Raw genomic sequence first — 24,048 nt, forward strand, 5'->3', positions numbered from 1 at the left:
CACATTATCCGACTTACTTCAAAAACAACCTCCAGGTCATCCTACAGATCTATCATCAAAGACATATTCGAAGAGATATCTAGTCGCTTGGAAAAGTATCGACCGTTCATTCCTCAAATCCCAACTCATAGTGCTGATGAGAGAAATGGGTTTACTCATGCGTGGACGTAGTACGAAAGAAGAACGTATACGAAGAATACTTCGTTCATGGGGATGGGAAGATCCTCTAGTTTTGAAACAGATTGAAGATCGAGAGAGAGGAGCTTGGGAAATGAGAGAATTTGGATTGACGGCAGGGGAATTGTTTTTGATCATGAGAGATAAAGAAGTGATGAGGTTGTTAACTGGTAAAGATGTTGAAGTGGGAGCTGGGATGGGGACTGGGAATATGAAAGAGGAAAAAGAGAGGGGGACCGTGTTGAGAGTGAGAGGTAGAGGAGAGGTTTTAGATCATATTGCAAAGATTTTGGAAAGTAGGAAATTTGTAAGTCTCCTTTATACTACCTGTACTCCTGTTTCTCGTTGACTTAGTTCTCCATCTCACAATGACCTGAGGAAGTTGGGAGATAAAAGCAGGAATACATGCTGAATTTTTTAGAACACGAAGAACGTCAAGATACCTCTGGAAGATTTGAGAGGTTTTGATCCTCCCACCGAGGTACTCGCTGCTATATCGACCGTATCATCGGTTTACCTTGCGAGGGATACAACTTCAGTCAGTCATATGTTTCTCCTCTGTCATCATCCTCTCCCCCCTCCACATGTCTCATATGTGGAGATATTATGATGACCAATGTGAACCAATCCATGAAATGATTCATCATATCCACTCTTGAAATCGGCTTCCTTGACTACGTAGTAAATCGTCTGGCTCACAAACTCAGATTATCCTCTCGGCCTTGAACGAAGCAGACCTTTCCAGAGCCCAAGCCCTCCTTCAAATAGCAACCAACGAACTTCAAGTCCATCCTTCTCAGCGTAGTCTAACATGTCTTTCCCCAGCCCCATCCTTAAAATCCCATATCATCCCACGTCTCGCACTCATGCCACATCAGACCACATCATCGCAATTGATGCCATGGTATCATTATTCCCTGCATAAAGCAAAAGGATATTTCCGACTCCGAGCTGTGGAATCATGGACTATGAAACCCGCAATGAGGGAAACGGAACAACGATCACAAGCTTTAGACGAACGACCAATACTCGGGTCCTCTTTGTCCAGCCAACAAACTCCTGACCATTCCATAACGCTTGGACAATATTTGGAGAAAAATATGTCGGAGGAGAATCCAGATGAAAAACGGAACATCACTATGACGTAGGTCTTCTCTACATGAAAGCTCATAGTACGTTGGCACTGATACGAAGTTTTGGCCAGATTTTATTCCCCGCAGAAGAAATTGGACCCAACGCATCTCTCACACCACCTATTTCAGGTTCAATGGAATTTTCAGACACCCAAAACCTTCTCACTTCCCGTCCTTCCTATTCCTTCATCCCTGGGTAAGTCTTCAAACCTTCTTGTATCCTTGAAAACTGCTGATGATTATAACAGCTTTACTCCCGTTCTCACACACTTCCCTCCCGATTCTCATACGGTCAGAATGAGAAGAATTAAATATCGTTCCTCAAAATCTAGAGTTACATTTACTTACCGTTATCCTTCAATCGCGTCTACGGCGGATTCAACCACGGATATCCCTAATTGGCTTGGCGAGTTGGATGAGATGTTGGCGAAAAGGGAGGTGGAGGAGGGAAGTGAGTTTGAGGAAGGGGCTGAAGATGTCATACCTGACCAAGGAAAAGAATCGAACGTAGGTAAAGAGGACGAAAAAGATTTGGATTGGATTCCTGCTGTCAAGTTTACAGCGGAGGTGGAAGAAATTGAAGAAATGGATATTTTACTTCCTGATCGGTCAGTGTAAATTTAATCGTCAAATTGTCAATCTTCAACCCCTCTCTTAACGTGTATTTTGACTTTCACTCAGCTTTTCAACCTATCGCTTGTCTTCTTTTCTCCCGTTCACCACACTTGGTCAGCTTGACCTCCTACGACTGCTTCTTTCCGCCCAAATCTTTTTCTTACAAGTCTGTGCGGAAAATTCACTCAACAAGACCTACTTGCTAACTACCAGACCGGTGGATATCCGATGTACCTCCCGACGCATCCGTACCCTTGACCCTTCTTTGGTACCCCAAGAAATAACCGACCGTTTTCAAGCTCTTTCACAACATATCACACTCTCCAAATCTTCTGACCATTCTATCAAAACCCAAATTTCACCAACTAGAGAAAATGAGAATTCACCCACTCGACAAATTCAACCGACATTACCACGAATGTTATCCATAGGAGAGGAAATTATGTTGTTGGAAGCGGACGATGAATTGTTTGTGTCGTCTGCTAGTACAACGGGGGATGAAGTTGTTTTTAGGAATGTGAAGGTACATGATAAATTATTGAACGTGGGTCGTATGATGGAATATAGCGAGGTGTGTTTTATAAATGTCCTTCATCCCATTCGATACAGTCGTTTCCTGTATCACCACCACCGATGACGATTACGTCTTTGCCTCTGGCGGAGATGTAAGAACCGTCTGAATGTTGGGAATCGAGAAGGGATATATCTACGTCTCATTCCCCTGTATCATGATTGACACGTGTTTCGGAAACTGAACAGAAGATGGGGTAGCTGATGACTTAGTTGGAAACACCTTCCGATATTATTCCTGAAACCTTCTGGCGAGAATTATCAAGGGTGACAAGAGATGTGCCCCCAGGTGCATCGGTCAGACCAGCTAGTCTCATTTAATCTCTCATCGTATCATCATCAACTATGATCAATGCATGCTGTATGCTGCTAGTTGTTCGCTGATTCTCGTCGCAAATCGTCCAAACTCTATCCCTATTTGCCCAAACCCCACCTAACCTACCTGCTTCAATCCTATCGATGAACCACACCCTACAGATCGTTCATTATTCTCATCAACGGACATTGAAGTGGGGTCATACGCCAAGAAACGTCGTCACTTTCCACTATGATGATCGATCCAGATTGAAGTCTCGAGTTGTACATCCGAATTGGCGCCAAGCGTGACGAGATGGACGAAGAAGGAGATCACAAGAGGTGGTGAGATGATTTTGAGATTCGGTCGATCAAACCACTCGAAGTCGATTATATTTGGGTAATATATCACGTAGATATTCTAAATGTTTCATACGTAAATTGTCTTCAGTGATTTGAGCGGTCCCATCCCATTTTCGGATAAGAGATTCGGGTCCATATACGATTGTGTAAGGTGAAGGAAGGGATTCGAGTGTTATGGTGGATGATCCTTTACATCAGTTTACAATCTTCCAAGTAGTCTGCATCTTTCAAGTAGGTTATCATCCCACAAGCAAGCTATAGAGCATTGTTATATAATCCAACTATCATCGGTATTGTATTCTAAAGAATAGAATCTCTGACCGATGAGACAGAATATTGGGGATGGGAAGAAAAGGTAGAGTTGGTGGAGGAGTTGAGTAGATTTGGGATAAATACCTAATACACATCGATTCGTTATTATCACTCCTGAAGAAACCTTTGAGCGAGGTTGAAAAGTATTGAAATCTCCTATTTCTTGAGCTTGTATATCTGATTGTTAGCTGAAGATTTATCAATCATCGAAGACACAGCTTTCCTCTCCTTTCCCTTCCAGACATGAATTTTCTTCAACCTACTTATTTCTCACATTATAGCTAGGCCAGATTATTTTCATTCTGACTCATAGCTTCTTACGAAGTTCACGTCTCAATCACACAGAGCATAAGTGTATGATTCACACGGAAGAGTCATTGTGAGGCGCTAGGGATACTGGGAGGATAAGAGCAGGGATGAGGAAAGGTTAAATACAATGATGAAAGTTAAAACGTACGACATTGAACCATGAAATGATTTTCTCTACCTATTCTCATGATCTCTGGTCCTCTTTCCAATAAGCTTCTCACTCTCACGTATAATCATACATCCACAAAGCCTACATCATGTCACTGGGAGGTCTGGTGTATGTTTGAAAGGTGTACTTATTGGAGGAAGGGTTAGGAGAGAGAATAACTTAACTTACCTATTCACAATAACAACACCTTCTTCCACTATACAATCTTCACCTATCACCACTCCTCCTCCTAAACCATAAATTGAAGCTTTGGGATGAATTACAGTCCCGGCTCCTATTGTCACTTCACCCCGAAGATCAGTATCGGCACAGATGATAGCGGTGGAATGAACCGTTATTTGGTCTTTTCGTCTGATTCAATTAGCCTCTACTTATCCCTCATCTATCTTACCTCGTACTATCAAGTAGAAGGATAGAGAGGAGAGACCCACTGTTCTCGAATAGAAGGTTAAAGAGGAGATGAGATTAGATAGATGTACTTACGTCGGTCTGGGAGGCATAATGACACTTGTATGATGATGATTATTGTCATGAGGTGAAAGGAAGTTAGGATTTGCCACCAAACGAAATGAAGGGATATGGAGGGATGAATTCCACTTTTGACGTTGTACTTTCACCCATCCATTCCAACCTTTTAGTAGCAAACGCAGAGCCAAGATGAGCTTCAATGATTTGGAAAGAGGAGAAGCTTCTCAACCTCTTTTGAGAGCTACGACGGGTCAGTACTTTTCTCCCACATACTACCTTACCACGCAATGTCATCCTCTTTCGTCCTTCCCTCGTCCTCGTGCTTATCATCTCTCTGATCTCTGAGGTCTTGGAGGGGTCATCGCAATTCTAAGCTTGCATCATACCAGTGATAGAAAGCCGGCATGTCATGTAGGGGCATCTTCTTATGTGACTTTATAGCGTCACTCACCAGCTGGACTTGATACTCGTAGAAGAAAGCTGGTGGTGACTAGACAAAAAAGCCCAGACGCAATATCTTTTAGAGCTCAAACTCACGACTAGATCCAGATACCGCATTCACAACTCTCAAAGATAGCGTATCCATACAAATCTTCAAGATCCAAAGCAACGTACAGGGTATACAACGTGCTGTGGATAAATTGGGAGGACCTCAGGATGGTCCAGCATTACGAACGAGTTTGTACGTTTTCCATATTGTAGGATCTTCCAATGTTCCTCTGCTCCCCCCGCGACCCTACACTTACCTCGGTCTATTCTTCTACAATTTGTGCACCTAAGATTTCCTGTCACCCTTCTGTCGACCCTTTCTCCCCCACTCTCGGTTTATCGAATCATCAGGCAAGGAGAGAAAAGTCAGACGATATGGGATCATCACTTGGGGAGTTCGAGATGAGCAGGGGTCGTCCATATCATGTTGTCTCAACACGAGAGAGCGAATGGAGACAAGTAGTGAGGAATGAATAGACAACGAGGAGGAAGCTCAGTCACGAGGACAGAAACACTTATATCAGACACAACCTCACAGAAGCCACTCGCGAAATGATCAAAAAGTCCACAGAGGACGTCAAAACCCTAGCTGCTTTCCCCACTGGTGGTCCTGGGCAAGGACAGAGAAAACCGATCCAAACGAAATTATCAAAAGAATTCACTGTAGCTCTCACTGCGTTTCAGAAAGTCCAACGTGCTTCAGCGGAGAGACAGAGGACTTCTGTGGAGAGTCAGAAACGACAGGTGGATAGGATGGTCGAGGATGCCGAGTGAGTTTCACTTTCTTTCCGTCTCATTACCTCGCCACTTTCCCTGATACCCTTTCCTTCTTCCTGCCTGTGGTTCAAATTTATCAACATGAATGACGACTTATACACGATTTTCATATCTTCAAGCTCAGTTTTGATGTTTGATGGTAGTTGAATGAAGTTTGAGTGAATGGGTGAAATACTGATACGAACAGACATGATGAACCTCGAAGTTCGGTAGAATTGGAGCAAGTACAAACTCAACAACATGTTCCTCAGTGGGTTTTTCCCTGCTTTTTCCCAGCTCTTTACTTTCTCTTGCACCATTTTCTTACCTCTACCCTCACACACATCCTTGCTTTAGGCTGTTGAGCGCCAATTCTGAAGATACGCTCTGGACACTCGAGCTCCCAAGATATGGCCAACGTGAGCTCACACGATGCAGGGTATCAACACAAGAATTAGAATTCCAAGAAACTCTCATAGCTGAACGCGAAGCTGAAATCCGAGAAATAGAATCAGGTATACATGAATTGAATGATATCTTCAGAGATTTAGGTACTATAGTAGTTGAACAAGGAGGTTTGATAGGTATGTTCCAACCTCTCTCCATCCTTGCCCCCTCCTCTTTCCACATCTTATCACTTTCTGTCTAGCTTCACATTTATCAACCGTATCCCTCACATCCATGCACGACATTTTCCACATTGTATTTTTCTTCTGTGACATTATCCACCGAGATGGCGAGATGTCTTTAGTCCGAATGCAACTTACCTTCCAGACAATATCGAAAGTAACATCGTTTCTGTTGCTCAAAACACCTCGAGCGCAGCTGAAGAACTCACCACGGCTCATGAATATCAACGCAAGGCAGGGAGAAGAATGGCATGTTTGTTGATTATCCTCGTTGTTGTCGTTTTGGTTATTCTCCTAGCTGTGAGTATAGTATTCCGTTTCTTACTCCCCACCTCCTCTTTTCACTTCCTCTCCGCCTTCACCCTTTCGAGGATTTTTTGTTGTCATCTTCCCTTTCTACTTCCACTTTGTTTATATATTTTCGCTCTAGTACCGAAATGCTATGCACAGAGCGTATGAGCTGATGAGAAGATCCTGTCATAGATGTAGTCTTCGGTATAGTCTTATAATCCTATGGTCAGATACTCGGACTTTTGTCTGCCTAATGCGCGATGCAATTTTACGTATCGTATTGTGACATGTCATGCTATGCAAAGATACCATACCCACCAAGATCAATGATCGTAGTCATAAAAATGGACACCTATCCCTCAATGCTCTCTCTCCTATGGCATCCCATTCGTCTCTTCCTATCCACATATCATTCAGACTTTCCAGGTTACACATGACAGAAGCGCCTTTCCAACTGACAAACCTCGGATTGAGGTTTCGTGGTGGGGGTACAGTTGAGACTGTATCGATAGGTTGACCTTTGGCTCGTAATAATCCAGGTAGTCTTAAATCAGCTTGTACAATTCGTCTCTTCCTTCACTCTCTCAGTAGAATATTCCCCAAACCAATTTACTCTCCTAGCTCGAGTCCCGCACAACTCACTCATCTTTCCCTTGATTGTTCTCGTTCTCCGGTTGTCCGCCGTACTACTCAACCTCATTAGCCTGTATCAAAAGTGGTACTAGATAGAGTGGAGTGGAGATGTGGTGACAAAAGTGGTACACCAAAAATCATTCACTCACCTTTCCTGGATAAACGGATGTAATCCTTTCATCGCCGACCCACCTCCAATTAGCAAAATAGAAGATGAAGCAGTTCGGATCTTCGAATCCGTCCCCACAGCCAAGATAGAAGCCGCTATCGCTCCATCCAGAGGGGTATGTGATGCTTCTGAGATGATCAACTTGGAAGAAATGGCTGAGAAATCTAGTTCTGTCGCTTGTTGGAGAGGGGCAGGTTCAGGAACCGGTGTAGAGGTCAAGGATCCCTCTGCCTTGTCTAATTTGGCTATATCTGAAATCGGAGGAACAGAAGGAAGATCGCCATTGATTTGAAGTTCTTCTGTGAGAACTTCGTTTGTCGTGTCTTCGTTGGCGGGTATTGGTCGGGGTGGAGTTTCTGCGATCAGAGGAGGTGAGATGGGAGGTGGGAGAGTGATGATAGGGATGAGATGGGATACACATGATTTCATTGCTGTCGTCTGAACGTGAGTCGTGGGATCAAGAGTAACGACGTCTCTTAAATAAGTTCCAGAGTGGAGGGAAATACAATCAGTTGAGAGGATAGGTTGGTTTGAATCAGAAGGGAGAGATAAAAAGGCGTACAGGTTGATAAGAACATTCCGATCCTGGTAAAAGGGTATAAAGTAGATCATCTACATTGGACAATTTGGAGGGAGGCTTTTGACTGTCATCACTGAATGCAATCTTTTCATTAGCCTTATTCAATAAAAAAGGAGCCAAAATTACCATTCGAGTATCGAAGAAACACTAAACATCAGCTCAAGACCGAGTATGTAGGAAAACGTACTCACGAGCGGAGCAAGGATGTTCTCATCGTATGTCCTGAATACATATTTCTGAGTGAGGTTTTTCGGATGTAAGACATAAAAGTCCCATAAGGTACTAGCTACCAAATGCTACTTATCAGCTATCACTTCCTATCTGGTCTACACAACTCACCTCTTCCAGCGTACAGATTTTTATTTTAAGATTATCCATCATTTTCCAATCTTGACTCCTGGACAGGTCAAGGTCTTTGAAAGGAAATGCGGAACGTTGTAATATGGTGGTCAGAGCTTTTGTAACGTCGTCTCCGCCATAGTCCAACATGATCCTACTAGTCAATATCAGGAACAGGGTAAGTATAGGAGGAATTTACCGAGTTTCGGAAGAAACTTGACCTTCGTCGACGCATGTTACAGACGTCGATGTGGCTCCTATGTCCACCACACAGGCAGAAGACATGCCAGCGCTGAATATGGCACAGTAGGCTTCCTCTTCGTCAGTACAAGCTCACTACAGAGTTTTCGAGTGATAAGAAACACAGGAAAACCCCAGTTTATAACTGGTTTGACTAGGGTGTTGAACATACCTGGTGGATTGCGATCTCCCGGAAACCCATCTCTCTCATCAAAAGCCTTGATATCTCTTGTGGATACGTCCTATCTCCATGATCAGGCACAATAAGGACCACAGCAAAGTTCTGTACGTCAGTCTTGGTTATTGGGGGACGAACAAAGTATGACGCGCCTGATAATCTCTGGGGAAAATGTTGAGTTCTGTTCGGAGGGCTTCTTGCAGTATCAGGACCACATCATCTAACAAATGACGTAAGCTGGACCAGTCCTCCGTGTTGAGACCTCTATGCAATATCGGGTATTTAACATCGAAGCCAGAATCCGGAGGTAATTGTAGAGCCTGTAATTCAGTGATCAGTGAGAATGACTACTCGACTAAAAAGATAACTCACTTCTTCACCGACGAGATACCCCCTTTCACCCACTTCTGTCCAGTCGATACGATATGGGTCGTTGTGTTCTGGGACGGGTTCAGGTTTGACTTTCTGGTTATACGTCACCACTCTATTCCCCTCACGCCAGTCGGTAGCCAATCGATTGGCGACTAGATGACCACGAAGGTATTCTCGAAGATATCCAATCTTCTTATCCATCTCATCGTCATTTTCGTCTAGAACATGCGACGCATCAGTTCACTCACTGGATCTTCTGCTGCTTCATCATCACCATTGGTCTTTCGAGCATGACCATTTCTCTGTCTTTTCGTTTCTCGTTGATCCGGTGTCTCCGCTGATCTCTTGGCCGAGGGTTCTGGACTTGGAGATGTTCTTGATTCTAGCTTTTTTTTGGGTCTGGCAATGCAATTGGGTACTTCTTTCGGGTAAAAATCAGAAGCCCGACCTATTCTCAGATTCTTCGATCCTGGATGAATTATCAGTATGTTGGACAAAGGGTTCACCTCATCATCAGCTGACGATCACGAGGGGGTCAGAGGAATGTACCGCTGCTAAGGGTTGACCTTCTGCTTGAAGACGTTGTTTTTCCTCTTCCTCCTCTGCTTTCTTTCTCCTCTTTCTGGCTTGACTGACTTGCCGAGCCACATCAAGGTTGATCTCACGCTGAACATACTCCCCAGCAGGGTTCTTGACGTTATACCTGCTCATTCAGTTGGGGTATGCGCAGAAAAAGTTCCGTCTCACATGCCGGGTACGAAAGCTGAGGTGTATGCGATGAGCCGATCAGCATGCTGTACACGTTAAACCGGTTCCTTATATTCGACAGCTCGAGAGGAGAAAGACACACCTTCTGCTTCTTGTTATACTGTCTACGGTTCATTGGAGGTTGAGCAGGAACAGCTGCTGGGGTAGAGTCAGGAAAGGGGAGCTCGTCCAAGACAGCTGCTATGGCTTCACTAGCAGAATCTTGCTTGGAGGGAAGGACCTCTTCGGGGGGCATCGTTGGTGAGGGTGGTGTGGATTCCATGGTGAGATGGACGGAGGTGAAAGGGTGAAGTAGTATTGGGGTGTCCTCACAGCTCGACTAAGGTTTAGTTACGATTGACGTGGGGCATGTGACGGAGATTGAATACATGTCCGTGTCCATGTGGTGCTTCGGCCGTCGGTCCATCGTCTAAGCTTACCAGCCAGCTGCCATACTGATTCACTGAAACATTCGTATCCTGTATCCCCACTATCTTCTCTGTTCCATAACATCAGATCAGCCTCGTGTCCCTCTGCTAGATCGCTCGTCTCTCTAACTCGGTGGTGTTCTGCTCCTGCCCCTTGCCCCGGATCGACACCCCGGTTCGCCATTCTACGTCTCCTCACCGCCTTTGCCTGCCTGCCTGCCTGCCACCCTTGGGATCGCCCTCCTTCCCCTTCGGGTCGCAATCAACTTAAAAACATTCCCCCATCGCCCCATAATCTTACTCTTAAACATCTAACATGTCATTCCTCAGAAAAGCGTCTCTATCACGGAAAAACAAAGAAGGCGAGCCGACTTCTCCTCGTTCAGGACCAGGAAGCAAGCCTCCAAAATCACGAGTGGTGAGCGATGCCAGCGTACTATCAAATTCATCTGCAGATGATACAGTGGCTGGGAGACGTAAGGTGTCAATAGGGTGAGTCTCTCTCCATCTCTGTGTCAGATGAGGGGAATGATTGACGTGGTCAGACACAAGGGAAGAAAAAGACTATCATCCTTATTCTCATCATCCACGACATTAGCATCTGACCGTGATGGAGGACCAAACAAAGGAAGTCCGTTGTCACATGCCAATCCGTCCACTTCGACATCAGGAGCCTCCACACCGACCAAAAATGGTGTACCACCGCCTAAATACGGGTCATTAGGATTAGAATCCACGGTGGCTGGTCCGGTTAATGGGATTCATGATCTTCATCTAGGTAACGAGATCGTACCTCTTACCGACTCTCCTCAACATTCACCGACTATATCGACATCTCCACAGACAAATCATCATTCCACGTCTCGTTCGCCAGAGAAAGTGGCTGCTATAAGAAAACGGAGAGAACAATCCACATCATTGTACTCTCAATGGAGCGAAGAAGCCGATGATTCGAGTGATGATGAAGATCCCGCATTCCTCACTCCGTCGGAAGGACTGAGTGAGGTGGAAGAAGAAGACGAAGAGATAGAAACGGCAGAAGTTTTGAATGCTGAAAAACATAACGTTCAGAAAGGTTCTGTAGTTTTGAATGGCGGAGATATTGCGGGTACGGGACAATCCACGGTACATCGAAGTTTACCAGCTGTTGCAACTACAAAAGTTCATCGGAGGAAGACAGCACCTTCTAGCAGAGCTAACGCTCTAAGTGTGGATCAAGCGGCTTCATTGGCGCAGGATCTGGACGTGTGCAGACAGGTCTTAGGATTATTCTTAACAAGTCATATGAAGGAAGCGGAAGATCTTTGTTTTCAGAAGGATCCGGAGGGCAATCATCTGTATCTACAAAGTGCTTTAGGTATCATTGACGGTCTGAAGGTAAGTTAATTATATATTTCCCAGCAGAGTGGACTTATGATCAAGGGAATGATGACTTTTGACGCGGACGATCTTGCCAATGCCCTAGAGATATGTAAGGGTACGACAACCACCGCTTCCGCTCTCAGAAAACCCACAGAATCCCTGGTCACTCGGCTCGGCGGCATAGTTCGAAGTGGTACGGCTGTGGCCAGAATTAAGGCCATGACGGTGTTGGAAAGACATGCCGAGTTGGTGTATGCAGAGACGACTTTGATGAAGGCCATGTTGGCTATCATCAGTGGTGGTGACTGGTTAGGGCTAGTGAGAGAAGCGTGAGTATTCAACGTTATCTAGTACTTCCCCTTCATCGCACCTCTCACTCCTCCGTGAATCGGTTTGATTGCTCTTACCCGTGAGCAGTTGGGGCATCGAGACAAGTATACTGACACCTGAGGCTCAATCTCCGATCAGCGCACCAAATCTACAAAGCTCTCCAACAGTTCTTGGAAGAAGCAGACAAGGATGGTTTCGACGATGATGTCGATATGGATTTCCGATCTGGCGTCTTACTCGGAACTGGGACCTCGTCTCTTATGCTGAGTCTGCTTCCTGGCAAAGTCCTCAAAGTATGTCATCCGCTAGGATTCATGCGCTGCCTCGCTGATGACAGATCGCCGAAGTGTTCGGGTATGCCGGTGATAGAACCGTAGCTCTCGAGACTCTGATGGCTGCTGGAGGTTGGAGCAAAGATTCGAATGAACCTGCATACAATGAGAAGAACGAAGGAGTGCGTCGACCAGTGTGCGACATCATCCTTCTCGCTTTTCATCTCGTCATTCCGGTTCTCATGTGAGTTTCCCCCTGCCAGTACTATGTCTCAGCTTACCAAATACAGGCCAGTGGCCGGTGTCGATGTACCAACGGCTCGAAACATCTTGAGTTACAATCTCCGAAGATATCCGGATGGTACGTTGTCTTCAACCTTCCACCCTCTTACGCTGCTGACGAAGAGGTGTTTTCTTCCTTTACTTCCAAGCACGACTGCATACCATGCAGTGTGAACCTGAATTGGCCAATAGTGAGTCATTCTGTCTCCGCACGTGGCCGATGATAACGCTTAGAATCTTTACAACGAGCTTTAGACTTGAAGTTGGAATATCTGCAGTTACAACACATGTGTCTCGTGAGTCAGCTAAGGAAAAGAGGTTGGAGCTGACAGACCAGTGGGACTATGCATGTAATTTTATGATGCTGTCGAATTGGAAAGGTGCTCTTGACTGCTTTAGTATCTTGAAAGACGAGTCAAATTGGTCTCGAGCAGTTTACACCTAGTGAGCTTCCTTCGCCATCTGCCTTTTGGCTAGCTGACGTGAAGCTCTGCAGCTGCTTGTCTTGTGGAACTGGCAGAGGAGGAGGGAGATGCCGAGGTGAAACTGGCAGAAGCGGATAAACTCATGAAGGATATCCCTAAGCTCACTAAGAAGATAGCGGGAAAGTCTTTACCTATAGAGGTGAGTCGCCCATTCCCCACGATCTCAGCTCATCACCCCTCGACCCCACCGAACATACACTGAGTACACGGAGTAACCCAGCTTTACGACTCTCAGGCGATATTGTGATTTGAGTGCTGACGTGAAGAAACTGGCAGGCCGCAAAGCGAGAAAGTTCGAGTCGCAAAATCGCAGTCTTTTCCTTCCCGCCATGGAGCTCGCCTACGTTTTCGGCTCTCTCTCACATACTCCTCGAAGCTGCTTGCTGAGCCGAACAATTCCCCGAATAGACAGGATGTTGAAGAGACTGGAAACGAGTACTCCGGAGTCGTATGGAAACGGTCATCAGTACTGGGACGGTTAGCCTTTCCACGCTGTCCCTACAATCAGCTGACGAGAAAAGATTATTGTCTTGGACACTTTTTAAGAGGTGTGGCGCAGGCTGTAGCTCGATATCAGGTAAGCTCGGGTCTCAGATTGGATCGAGCTGACAGATAGCCTCCGGAGGCTAGTCCATCTGCCAGTCGACCCTCGTCTGGGGAGCCCACAGATGAAGAGATTGACCGAGGAGCAGAGGAAGATTTAAACCTTGTTGTCAAGCACGGTCCTGAAGTTCAGGTACGTATCGCTTTGTCGTTCCTCCCCTGAATCTCCAAGACATAAGAGAGTATATGTTGTTTTTTGGGGATGAAGAGATGGGCAATCGGGTAATGGAGAGGGGTGGGGTGGACTGTATCGGACGGATGAGGTTGTGAATGAAGCTGATATTCAGCTCGACCATTATATCCTCTTTCACTGTCATTACGAACTCGGCAAGTTGTACGCCAGACGAGGGGATATGGAAAAGGCGAAGAAGAATTACGATGTGGTGATGAGTGGGAAGTTGACTCATGTCAATCACTACATGGCTAAAGCACATGGGAAGTATTCTTTGGAAGGGGCTCTGATGTTGAAGACACACGCGGCGATTCAAGCTCTGAAAGATAGTACCATTACTGGGTGAGACGATGTATCTTGATAGAAGGTGAGATGAGTGGGTTGCAACATAGTCGATAATAATCACAAAACAGATGTACAGAACATTTTTTGGCCTTGTTCGATTCACTTGATTGCTGGGTGCACTATCAAAAACATAACTTTCCCAGGTGCTAGGTGCATGGTGTGCATGAAGTGCACTCGGTCGCAATTGCTTGAGGGATCTGCGAAAGTGCCACAATGTAAACCTCCTCGGCGGAATGTTAAACCAAAAATCCCGAGAGAACCGGCTACCTCTGACGGCGTACAAAAAGGGTTCTCCTCACCACAGCCCCTTCTTCTTCTTTCCCTCTCTGTGTAGCTTCATCAACCCGACTGACATTACCAACAAAAAGGCTAAAACAGCCTCGCCGTCGTCTCTACCCTCTCTCGACCAACGTGTGATCCCCCACGTTGGGCTGACCGTGAGTCTTGACGTCCCTGTCGTTTGACGAAATTCCACCCCTCGCCACACTATTGTTTACGCGGATCACTTCCCAGAGTCTCTCGAGTCTTATATGATATATGTTGATCATTCCAGGTGGCCAGATCTCTTTTGAGACGACGGCCGACCCTCTATATCACCCCTTGCTCCCTGGGTTTCGCGCAACTTGATTCAACTGGACTGGATCATACGAAACCCCACCGAAAGCACAATGTCAACCACCGTCATCGATCGTTTCGTCTTTCCCTCTCAAGTCGTAGGATGGTCATCAGAGGAAACTTTGATCCCTACTCCTCTCTCTACCTCTAAAGCTCCCACGTCGGAAGATCTTCTCAAGGTTCTAGACCCAAATGCTCAGATGCCGTACTCTCCTCAGCATTACCTTCCTACGCCACCGACCACGTCCCCTCTTTTGAGGAACAAAGAAGTCACGGATCTCGACCCCATTGCCGATATCAACATTCATGAAATGATTCAATCTATCATTGCCGACAAGATGGAAGACGAAGCCGCGTTCTTCGCCGCTGATCTTTCGGCGGTTTATCAAGCTGTTCAAATGTGGCGTCAATCACCAATGGGTGAACGTGTTGAAATTTTCTACGCTGTGAAATGTAATCCTTCACCACCCGTACTCCATTTACTCTCTCTTCTTGGTCTTTCTTTCGATTGCGCCTCGACTTCAGAAGTCACTCAAGTTTTATCTTTACCTGTCAAACCGAACCCAAAAAGGATCATTTATGCCAATCCGTGTAAACCGGCTTCTCATATCCGAGCGGCACAAGCGCAAGGTGTAGAAATGATGACGTTCGACAATGCCGATGAGTTGTACAAGATTAAACGTTTTTATCCTCAGGCGAAACTGGTCTTACGAATGCTTACCGATGATTCGAAATCTCTTTGTCGTCTCGGTCTCAAATATGGTGCACCGCTTTCCACTTGTCCTGGACTTTTTGCGGTGGCTAAACAACTCGGCTTGAACGTCATTGGGGTCAGTTTTCACGTCGGAAGTGGGTGTAAGGATCCGATGTTGTTCGCAGACGCTATTTGGCGAGCACGAAAGGTCTTTGATATGGGTAAATCCGCAGGATACGACTTTACGTTACTCGATGTGGGTGGTGGATTCGAAAGGGCTACATTTGCAGAGATGAGTCAGGTGGTAAGGGATAGTTTGGATTTGTATTTCCCTGTGGAATTAGGTATCAGGGTAATTGCGGAACCTGGAAGATTACTCGTTTCTTCCGCTTTCACTTTGGCTACTCATATCATCGCTCGTCGACGCGCTATCCCATCTGGAATCGCAATGCCTTCTTCACCCAAGGAAGATATCTCGGAGGAAGATCAAGGGAATGAAGAAGGGACGGATGTAATGTATTACATTAACGATGGAGTATACGGATCTTTCAATTGTATCATGTTCGACCATCAAATCGTTCATCCTTACCCTCTCTCTTTGGGTCATTCCCCGACTTGGGCAGTACCATCTTTCCCACCACCACCCAACGTGCACCTGCCTGTGGATTTGAGTGTCAAGCTGGGATACGTGGAGAATGAAAAGGCTTCGGTTTGGGGTCCGACTTGTGACTCTATTGATTGTGTGAGAGAGACTGTAAAGTTGCCAAAAGGTTTGGAAGTGGGTGATTGGTTAGGATGGGGTGAGATGGGGGCGTATACTTTATGTGCGGCGAGTACTTTCAACGGGTGAGTGATAAATCCTCGTCCGCTTCACCCTTAGAGTAAATCCCCCCCCTCCCCACCTTCTCCCCTCTGCCCATCCCTTTCCCCCTCCCATAAGTGAGATATCACTCCATGGCCTGTGGTTCTTGTCGTATCGAACCTTCCCTCAAAAATTACATTGCAACTGCCAGAAGTGCTCGTTTCGTCTCACCCACCCTGGACGATGTCCCGTCCATTTGGTCAGAATGCGTTTTTTTCATCTCCAATATTGCAGCTTGTTACAAAGTGGTCATATGCTGAATTGCTAGATTCGACCGCTCCCCCGTACACTGGACGACGGGCGGTACGACTACCAACGCTCTGGCTGTTCGAGCTGTGCTCGACTCTTTCTGCGGTCCAGAAAGATGACATCGACGATAGGCCCCCAAGATGACCTAAAAATCGCGACTTGACCAACAACTAAAAGCGACAAAGTCGCAGTCTATCTTTGATCTCTGATGCCTTGGTAGGCTTTTGTGTATAAAGTACACGATGCATATGCATATGTTTGTCCTGTCTTCACCACCTCTGACCTAATGGCAGCTAGATACGCGTAACGAGCTGCGAGGTGTGGAGTCTCTTTGTTACCCTGCAGCCCTTGCAGCTGCTGGCTGACGTCACCGCCGTTTCCCCTTCCCTTCCCGTATCGCTCCACTTTCACCTCACATTCCATCTCTTGACATCTTTTGTGTATACCTTCCACCCGACATCTATATTGCTCATCGCCTGTACCTACACCATCAAAATCCTCATCTCTGACATCTCTGTATCTATAATCATCAAACTTCCGTGAGAATCCAACGTCGAGGGATCACGAAAAGAGGAAGAGAAAGAGAATATATATAATAGATAAGGGGATTAAAGATGTCTACCGAAGTCCCAATGTCTACCATTCCTCCTAAACCTGTATCCCCTGCCGAAAGTATACCAGGTGGTCCAATAACCGCTTTAGAACCAATTGTCGAGACTACGATTTTGGAGAAAGCTAAAGGTATTGCTAAACCTGTTAGTTCTTTCCATCTGATCGTCTTCCCTTCCTTCCTTCCTTCTCTTTCTTTCTTATTCAACATTTCTGCTTGCGCTACGGAATATGTTTCACGTTCTTTTCTCCTGGCAGCCTACCTGCTTGATTCTTTTTCTATCAACCTATCGACTTGATTCTTCTCCTATCAGCCTATGCCCTCGTACGATGAAGGACTAGACTTGATCACTTGTCTCAAGTCTAGATTGACAAGAGCTGAAAATCGTAACCTCAAAACATGGACATGCTGACGTTAATAGTACATTGAGAAAGTTCAAGCTACCGCAAAGCCCCTTACGGATGCTGCTAAGCCATACACTGACGCTGGGATTGCTAAAGCCAAAATCTTGGCCGAGAAAATCGAAGTGGGTACAGACAGCATCAGCAACATATATCTATATCTTTCCTTAGTCCTTACTGAGTGGTCTTTCCAAATAATCGAATTCTACTTCAATAGCGAGCCAACAGGTGTCCAAAATCCACCAGAAAACGCCTTCGCATGTTATAACCCAAGCTGATAACTCAGCACGTAACTCCTTCCATGCCAATGAGCATCGAAGCTGGTGTTCCTCCCCCCGAGACGGCATTCCAAATGATGGCAGCCGACGAACAAGCCGCCGCCTCGGCTCCTCCGACTCCACTCCCCACTGCTGGGGAAGTGGGCGAAAAGGCAAAGGAAATGTTTGAACAAGGAGTACGATCTGTACAGGTGAGTAGTAATTCGACTCATCCTTACTTTATCTTTTCTTGAGGAGAAAGCTTATTAGTAGACCGCATTCAATCAGATCACGCACGCCATCGACGAAAAAACGGCTTCCGATACTCATCCAGGTATCATCACTCAGGTCACCACGGCTATACATACCGGGGTGGACAAAGTAGAGGCTTTTGTCAATGAGGTGAGTAAGCTTCATTCTTGATCGCTTTTCTCTTTCTGCCCCTACATCCCTGAGCTTGCCTTTGGCCGAGTATGGCGAAGACGCCGTCCCGGAAGAAATTTACAGTGATGTCCACGGCTAGATAGGCCAGCCAACATATGACCGCTTACCAAATCAGAAGGATAAGACCAATAGTAGTAAAGGTGGCAATGACGCAGAAATCCCCCTCGCAACTGTTACTTTCAAGGTATGTTTGTCCATATCTCCGTTGGGTCATCCCCTTCTCTCTCTCTCTCTCTCACTATCTTACCCACCCTCAAGTATGTGGCCCGTCCTCCATGGACATCCTCATTTTCGAAAATGTATACTGTATCTTGTCAATATCTCAATGGACCATATGGCTGACTCGCAACAGACTGAATTCGCGGTCGACATGACTTGTCAAAATGTATGTCTATCATGACTTTCACACACACAACGAACTGACCCATCAGTGCGTCGACGAAATATCAGATGCTCTGCAAAAAGTACCTGGGATCGAAAAATATGACGTTGATCTGTCTAAAAAACAGGTCACCATCGTTGGTAGGAGTGAGTTCTTCCCATACTTGTATCTGCCTCCACGATACACTTTGGCTCATGCCCCAGCTCCACCTTCCCACCTCCTCTCCGCACTCAGGGCTACCCACCGTCAAGTCATTGTTCGAGGCTCTTCACCTGCCTCGCCCTCTTCACCGTCCCAAGCTGCTGTGTCCATCCTCGAATCCCCCTTCCCCATCCCGTCATCAATCACGGACGAAAACTCCGCACGTGCTTTGCCAGGGGTGAACGAAGCCGAATTCACTCAAAAAGTATTTGGAATCTGTCGATTTGTTCAAATAGCTCCCAAGCTCGTCCTGGTGGATCTCACTGTCCGTCTTCCCCCTACTGCTCTGGGAGAGAAATACAAGGTCTACATATCTTCCACAGGCGACATGATATCTCCTCCTGAGACGACCGGAAAGCCGTATTTCCATCTTGGACAGGTAGAACTGGACGAGGGTGGATATGGTGATATGTTTTGTGAAGTTGAGGGTGATTTATGGGAATGGATAGGCAGAGGTTGTGTCGTTCAAGCTACTTCTACCCAGGAAAATACCGAGACGACGTCAAGTATAGGCCAGATTTTTGCTGGTGTGGTTGCTCAAAGTGCAGGAGTTTGGGGGAACGACAAGACTGTTTGTGCTTGTAGCGGAAGGACCATGTGGGAGGAAGGGAGAGAGATGGAGTCGAAGAGTACTAGTAATACTAGTACGCTTTGAGTTTTATAGTGAATAAGTATCTGAATTATATCTCGTGTCTTTTGCGATGGATAGTCAGCAGGTACTTACTCCACATTGGTGGATTGCCCACAGAGATGATCAATTGACAGTCCAGTCGCCCAGGATTGGTAAAATTAGGATACGCTTGCTCTACTCGTACCACTGACTTGACTTTGTCTGAGACGATTGCTATACAGTGTGAGTAGAGTAGAGTACATGCCATGGCTTAAGCCTCGTTCTTTGACCTTTGGGGAGGTGGCGGCTATTCCACTTAGCCAGCCGGACGACCGCGGGATTTTTCGGCGTTTTGATTGAGTGGGTGTCAGGTTTGCACCGAGGCGATGATGGATGCTTACTCTGAACGGGTCCAGACCACTTTCTTTCCTCCCTCTCTCCTCAATGCTACTACATCTTCATTACAAACTCACTTTCAATCTTTCATCTCTTTGATCCCCTTCATTCCTCTACCTTCTTACTACTCTTTGACCCCTCTCCACACGTTCTTCATACCATATTCGATACAACAGTCCAAGAGGTTGTAGGATCAACACGAGTGAGTGACTTGGGTTTTTTTCTTTTCCTCCCTTCGCGTTCAACCTCTCGTCAATAAATCATCTGATCCTCAGATTTTCAGTTAGCGACATAATCCTCCCTCCTCTTTACTCTACAACCTTCACCACTTTCAATTCGACGACGTTCTCTATCCTTCCGCTACTTTCAAGAACTGGGTAGACACTCTACGAATTCCCTTTCGCCTTGACATCCCACATTCGGTACCTTTGTCTCTCCGACATCATTTAACGAGTTCTTCACCAGCTTTGGATTTCACATACAGGTGAGTCATTCATCTTCATAAGATGAGAGGCGAGGATTCGGACAAAGACACCACGGGAATATGGTATGACTGAATGGTGTTGAAAAACACGCGTTGGAATGGACATTCCGATCTTTCCTTCCAATTCATTTCCCTTCCATCCATCCTCATTCTTCTCTTGGCTTATTAATATTTGCTTCTTCTGCTGCAGTGGACGGTGGACAGTAGAGTTATTGATTACTTCATATGATTGGTAGTGTCATGTCAAATGAGTTGCCTGAGCAGATGACAGTCATGTCATCAGAGCAGATGGAGTGATGTGACATTGGAAAAAGACAACAAGCTGATGTTGAACAGATAGCAATCAAGCTTTATATTCTTCCCTTACTCCATCGTCGAAATGGCAGATCAAACGAATGAGATTGACTTGGATTCGGTCATAGACCGACTTCTCGAGGGTGAGTCTGAGTTTTCGCACTTACTTGATCACTCCTCTACCAGTCTTTCTGTGCTGGCGAAAGAGGTACTCCTGTTCATGCAGAAGAGGAGGTGAAGAGCTCTAAAGGGGAGTGTCACCCAACAACTGCATGTAGGAGGAAAACCGAGGTGGATGCGCGTGAGAGGTGCGAGGTTTGCGACTCAGAAGTGACCTGGGTCAAATAAGCACAAGTGATGCAGCACAAGCCAAAGCTAAATCATCCAGTCCGCGGAAATCGTCCAGGCAAAGCGGTCCAGCTACAGGAATACGAGATCAAATATCTGTGCACGAAGGCGAGAGAAATTTTCATCAGTCAGCCTATACTGCTCGAGTTGGAAGCCCCCATCAAAATATGCGGTCAGTCTTCCTTTCAAGCAGTTGTCATCCTCTCATTGATCTCCGCTGGAATCATGAGGGTCATCATCAAGCTGTGGCTGGAATCTAACATGTAGGCGATATACACGGACAATACTACGATCTTCTACGACTTTTCGAATACGGTGGATTTCCACCAGAAGCAAATTACCTCTTCCTTGGCGATTACGTCGATCGTGGTAAACAATCCCTAGAGACCATCTGTCTTTTACTCGCGTACAAGATCAAATATCCCGAAAACTTTTTCATCCTCCGCGGCAATCACGAGTGTGCTTCCATCAACCGTATCTATGGCTTTTACGACGAGTGTAAGTCTAAACTCGGTCATGTGGAACCGAGCCTGATGAGCAGGTAAACGGAGGTATAACATCAAACTGTGGAAGACGTTCACCGATTGTTTCAACTGTTTACCCATCGCTGCCATTATCGACGAGAAGATTTTCACCATGCACGGAGGTTTGGTGAGTTGACGAGCTGGCGATATATGCAATCGCACTCGACTGACAAATGCAGAGTCCAGACTTACAGACTATGGAACAAATTCGAAGAGTCATGCGACCTACCGATGTTCCGGATACTGGTGAGTACTTGGGTGTTGGTACTTTGTCCAACTGACAACTAGGTCTGCTCTGTGATTTGCTGTGGTCAGACCCCGATAAAGACATTACCGGGTGGAGCGAGAATGACAGAGGTGTCTCTTTCACATTCGGACCTGACGTCGTGTCGCGCTTTTTGCAGAAACACGATATGGATCTTATCTGTCGAGCACATCAGGTAAGTCTCATTACAAACGCTGGCCACATGATCTGATGGTTCAGGTGGTGGAAGACGGTTACGAGTTCTTTGCCAAGCGTCAACTTGTCACCCTGTTCTCAGCTCCAAATTACTGCGGAGAGGTACGTCGCCGTCACAAAGGATGGGGCTCCAACGATTGACGATTGCAGTTTGACAATGCCGGTGCCATGATGTCTGTCGATGACACACTGCTATGTTCCTTCCAGGTGAGATTCGCCCTGATTTCTTCGTCCTCGTCTATCATGCAAGTCAACTGACGTTTAGATTCTCAAACCTGCCGAAAAGAAGACGAACCGAAACCCGTACGGGGCACCCGGCCGGCGTTAGTTTTCGTCCTCCTTTCTCTGAGTCCGTTTTCACCTTGCTTCTTTTCATTACAGCGTGTGATGCGCTTGTACACATGTCTAATCAAGTCTTTCCGTACTCTTTACTATATATCGTCACCCCCCGGGGTCTCCGGGGTATGGATGCGGATCAATGCTGACTTGACCAGCGTCGACTTCGGTCACACCCCCTCGGAAAAAACCGGGCAAGAAATAGAATGACGACGAGATTGATTGTTGGAGTGCGACGGGAGTTGTTTCATTGGTGCGACATGCGGCATGATGTTCATGAGGTTTGTGACGGGAGACGGGATCGACTGGGGCGGTGGGAGAGGACGATCAAGATGGTCAAGAGAGAGGGGGAAGGGAAGAAAGATTCTCTTTACGCCTGTTATGTGTATGAAAACTCCTCCATCCCTTTTTTCCCTCTCTCTCTCTTTCATTCATTCACTCACATGAAACGAGTATCGTGAAATCGTCAAACTTATACTGTTTCTCCCACTCTCATTATCACACGAAGGAATTGCAGACGCATGGGTGTGTGGTACAAAGTATGTACTGGATTTATCGAAACGTTGTGTGCATGACGTGTGTCTCTTGTGTTGGTTGTTCCGCGGTTCCGGCCTGCCTAGCCAGACTAGCCTTTCGGCTTTCGGGCGTCGGCGATCGATCGTGTGGTCAACTAGTAGCGTTTGTTCCTCTTTGAGAATTGATCGTCGTGACAAATTTCTTCTTAGTCGTACTCGGCACTCGGTATCCGTACTCCGGGCTGATCCGTTTTACCCCATTTGACATGACCTTTGATCTCTCCTCATCCCCCCCGTATCTCCCCACTCGTTCCCAAGGCGCAAGTGTGAAAGCTACCTACGTTATAGACGGCCGTGAGCCGAGGACCGACGATCTGATACTATACTGACGCCCGGAATGGATCTAGATCTTGATTTATCCACAATGGGTATCCCCGGTCATTCCCAGACTAGTAGAACAAGCCTGGAACATGGAAGAAAGACGAGGAGAAAGACGAGACAAAAAGGTTGAATCGTCTATGATTCCATCAAAAATCCTTATTCACCTACACTGATCTCATGTCTTCACCCCATTTCCCACCATCTCATATCCCTTTGATCTTCTCTTTCCCCCTATCTCCATAACTCGTCGTCATCCCATTCACCTCGTGCATCGTGAGAATCGCTCCTTCCCGCCCTTCATCCCCCAATCCCCGTCAACCTAGCCAAGCCTCATGTTTTCACAATCGTCACTTGACCAATCTAACCAATCTCAGTCATATTCCCTTTCCCTTAACCCCTCGTCTCTCTTTCTCTTTCCATTCAAGCGAGGAATCGTTTCTTTCACTTCGCTTCAGAGCTCAACTTTTCTCTTGTCAGTTTCACGGGTCCTGGGTCTTTACCTCGCTTGGATTCCCACCCTTTCGCTTCCAACTAGTTTAGCTCAACACTTCCCGCTTGGCCGCCATCCCGCTTGGACAGTTTGATCTTGTGAATTTGTAACTTTGTCTTTCTTTTTGAGGGATGATTCCACTAGGAGATGAAATTGGGATCGGGTCCGATATTCAATCTTTATCATCATCTTCATCCCAAACACCTAAATTGACCAACACACAATCATCTAGATCTTCTTTCTCTTCTATCTCTTCAAACTTCGTACCACTTTCTTCTTTATCAATAACAAATCTTGATAATTATCCTTTTCCTCCTTTTATCTCTGAAAGTGGAGAAGAAGGATCATCAGGATGGGAATCTTTTGATGGTTTGAATTTCAGA

The 24,048-nt window shown here is 46.2% G+C and overlaps 8 protein-coding genes across 8 annotated transcripts; 6 read left to right on the forward strand and 2 right to left on the reverse strand.

The window, feature by feature from the left end:
• Window positions 1-3,160: 3,160 nt before the first annotated feature.
• Window positions 3,161-4,289, reverse strand: TREMEDRAFT_30451 (uncharacterized protein; the record flags this gene model as incomplete). The annotated part of the gene is made up of 4 exons (XM_007004361.1): window positions 3,161-3,339; window positions 3,549-3,641; window positions 3,922-3,974; window positions 4,111-4,289. Coding segments are annotated over 4 exons (504 nt in total), but the record flags the coding sequence as incomplete, so codon positions are not given.
• Window positions 4,290-4,958: 669 nt separating this feature from the next.
• On the forward strand, window positions 4,959-6,743 carry TREMEDRAFT_30655 (uncharacterized protein; the record flags this gene model as incomplete). Its single annotated transcript, XM_007004383.1, has 4 exons — window positions 4,959-5,092; window positions 5,424-5,669; window positions 6,022-6,239; window positions 6,430-6,743. Coding segments are annotated over 4 exons (912 nt in total), but the record flags the coding sequence as incomplete, so codon positions are not given.
• A 610-nt stretch (window positions 6,744-7,353) lies between these two features.
• Window positions 7,354-10,116, reverse strand: TREMEDRAFT_62486 (uncharacterized protein; the record flags this gene model as incomplete). The annotated part of the gene is made up of 12 exons (XM_007004676.1): window positions 7,354-7,815; window positions 7,940-8,104; window positions 8,149-8,253; window positions 8,297-8,450; window positions 8,496-8,611; window positions 8,709-8,819; window positions 8,849-9,034; window positions 9,087-9,287; window positions 9,335-9,592; window positions 9,636-9,789; window positions 9,834-9,880; window positions 9,937-10,116. The coding sequence occupies 12 exons, from the start codon at window positions 10,114-10,116 to the stop codon at window positions 7,354-7,356; spliced, it is 2,139 nt and encodes a 712-aa protein (XP_007004738.1).
• A 1,405-nt stretch (window positions 10,117-11,521) lies between these two features.
• Window positions 11,522-14,198, forward strand: TREMEDRAFT_44103 (uncharacterized protein). Its single transcript, XM_007004474.1, has 13 exons — window positions 11,522-11,638; window positions 11,684-11,952; window positions 12,075-12,246; window positions 12,291-12,469; window positions 12,516-12,586; window positions 12,633-12,698; window positions 12,742-12,798; window positions 12,840-12,951; window positions 12,996-13,131; window positions 13,259-13,469; window positions 13,514-13,569; window positions 13,609-13,728; window positions 13,883-14,198. Exons 1-13 carry the CDS (start codon window positions 11,546-11,548, stop codon window positions 14,111-14,113), a joined length of 1,773 nt encoding a protein of 590 aa, XP_007004536.1. The 5' UTR covers window positions 11,522-11,545; the 3' UTR covers window positions 14,114-14,198.
• A 242-nt stretch (window positions 14,199-14,440) lies between these two features.
• Window positions 14,441-16,804, forward strand: TREMEDRAFT_39163 (uncharacterized protein). The gene is made up of 3 exons (XM_007004447.1): window positions 14,441-14,549; window positions 14,666-16,267; window positions 16,552-16,804. Exons 2-3 carry the CDS (start codon window positions 14,781-14,783, stop codon window positions 16,649-16,651), a joined length of 1,587 nt encoding a protein of 528 aa, XP_007004509.1. The 5' UTR covers window positions 14,441-14,549; window positions 14,666-14,780; the 3' UTR covers window positions 16,652-16,804.
• Window positions 16,805-16,960: 156 nt separating this feature from the next.
• On the forward strand, window positions 16,961-18,424 carry TREMEDRAFT_56998 (uncharacterized protein; the record flags this gene model as incomplete). The annotated part of the gene is made up of 5 exons (XM_007004494.1): window positions 16,961-17,287; window positions 17,564-17,668; window positions 17,830-18,012; window positions 18,074-18,202; window positions 18,360-18,424. Coding segments are annotated over exons 1-4 (541 nt in total), but the record flags the coding sequence as incomplete, so codon positions are not given.
• A 154-nt stretch (window positions 18,425-18,578) lies between these two features.
• On the forward strand, window positions 18,579-19,544 carry TREMEDRAFT_44109 (uncharacterized protein; the record flags this gene model as incomplete). Its single annotated transcript, XM_007004475.1, has 3 exons — window positions 18,579-18,629; window positions 18,676-18,772; window positions 18,830-19,544. 3 exons carry the CDS (start codon window positions 18,579-18,581, stop codon window positions 19,480-19,482), a joined length of 801 nt encoding a protein of 266 aa, XP_007004537.1. The 3' UTR covers window positions 19,483-19,544.
• A 1,152-nt stretch (window positions 19,545-20,696) lies between these two features.
• Window positions 20,697-22,271, forward strand: TREMEDRAFT_30754 (uncharacterized protein; the record flags this gene model as incomplete). Its single annotated transcript, XM_007004400.1, has 9 exons — window positions 20,697-20,754; window positions 21,000-21,131; window positions 21,227-21,457; window positions 21,501-21,610; window positions 21,663-21,729; window positions 21,772-21,923; window positions 21,968-22,045; window positions 22,094-22,150; window positions 22,209-22,271. The coding sequence occupies 9 exons, from the start codon at window positions 20,697-20,699 to the stop codon at window positions 22,269-22,271; spliced, it is 948 nt and encodes a 315-aa protein (XP_007004462.1).
• Between the last annotated feature and the right edge of the window lie 1,777 nt (window positions 22,272-24,048).

This window comes from Tremella mesenterica (genome assembly GCF_000271645.1).
Source record: "Tremella mesenterica DSM 1558 unplaced genomic scaffold TREMEscaffold_5, whole genome shotgun sequence".
NCBI classification, from domain to species: domain Eukaryota; kingdom Fungi; phylum Basidiomycota; class Tremellomycetes; order Tremellales; family Tremellaceae; genus Tremella; species Tremella mesenterica.

Bases quoted from the DNA above. Each gene is read 5' to 3' on its own strand.
- TREMEDRAFT_44103 (XM_007004474.1), top strand. From the start codon at position 11,546: ATGAAGGAAGCGGAAGATCTTTGTTTTCAGAAGGATCCGGAGGGCAAT. The intron at 12,952-12,995 runs GTGAGCTTCCTT...GCTGACGTGAAG, and splicing joins TCTCGAGCAGTTTACACCTA to CTCTGCAGCTGCTTGTCTTG. The intron at 13,729-13,882 runs GTACGTATCGCT...GCTGATATTCAG, and splicing joins AGCACGGTCCTGAAGTTCAG to CTCGACCATTATATCCTCTT.
- TREMEDRAFT_39163 (XM_007004447.1), top strand. From the start codon at position 14,781: ATGTCAACCACCGTCATCGATCGTTTCGTCTTTCCCTCTCAAGTCGTA. The intron at 16,268-16,551 runs GTGAGTGATAAA...CTGAATTGCTAG, and splicing joins GCGGCGAGTACTTTCAACGG to ATTCGACCGCTCCCCCGTAC.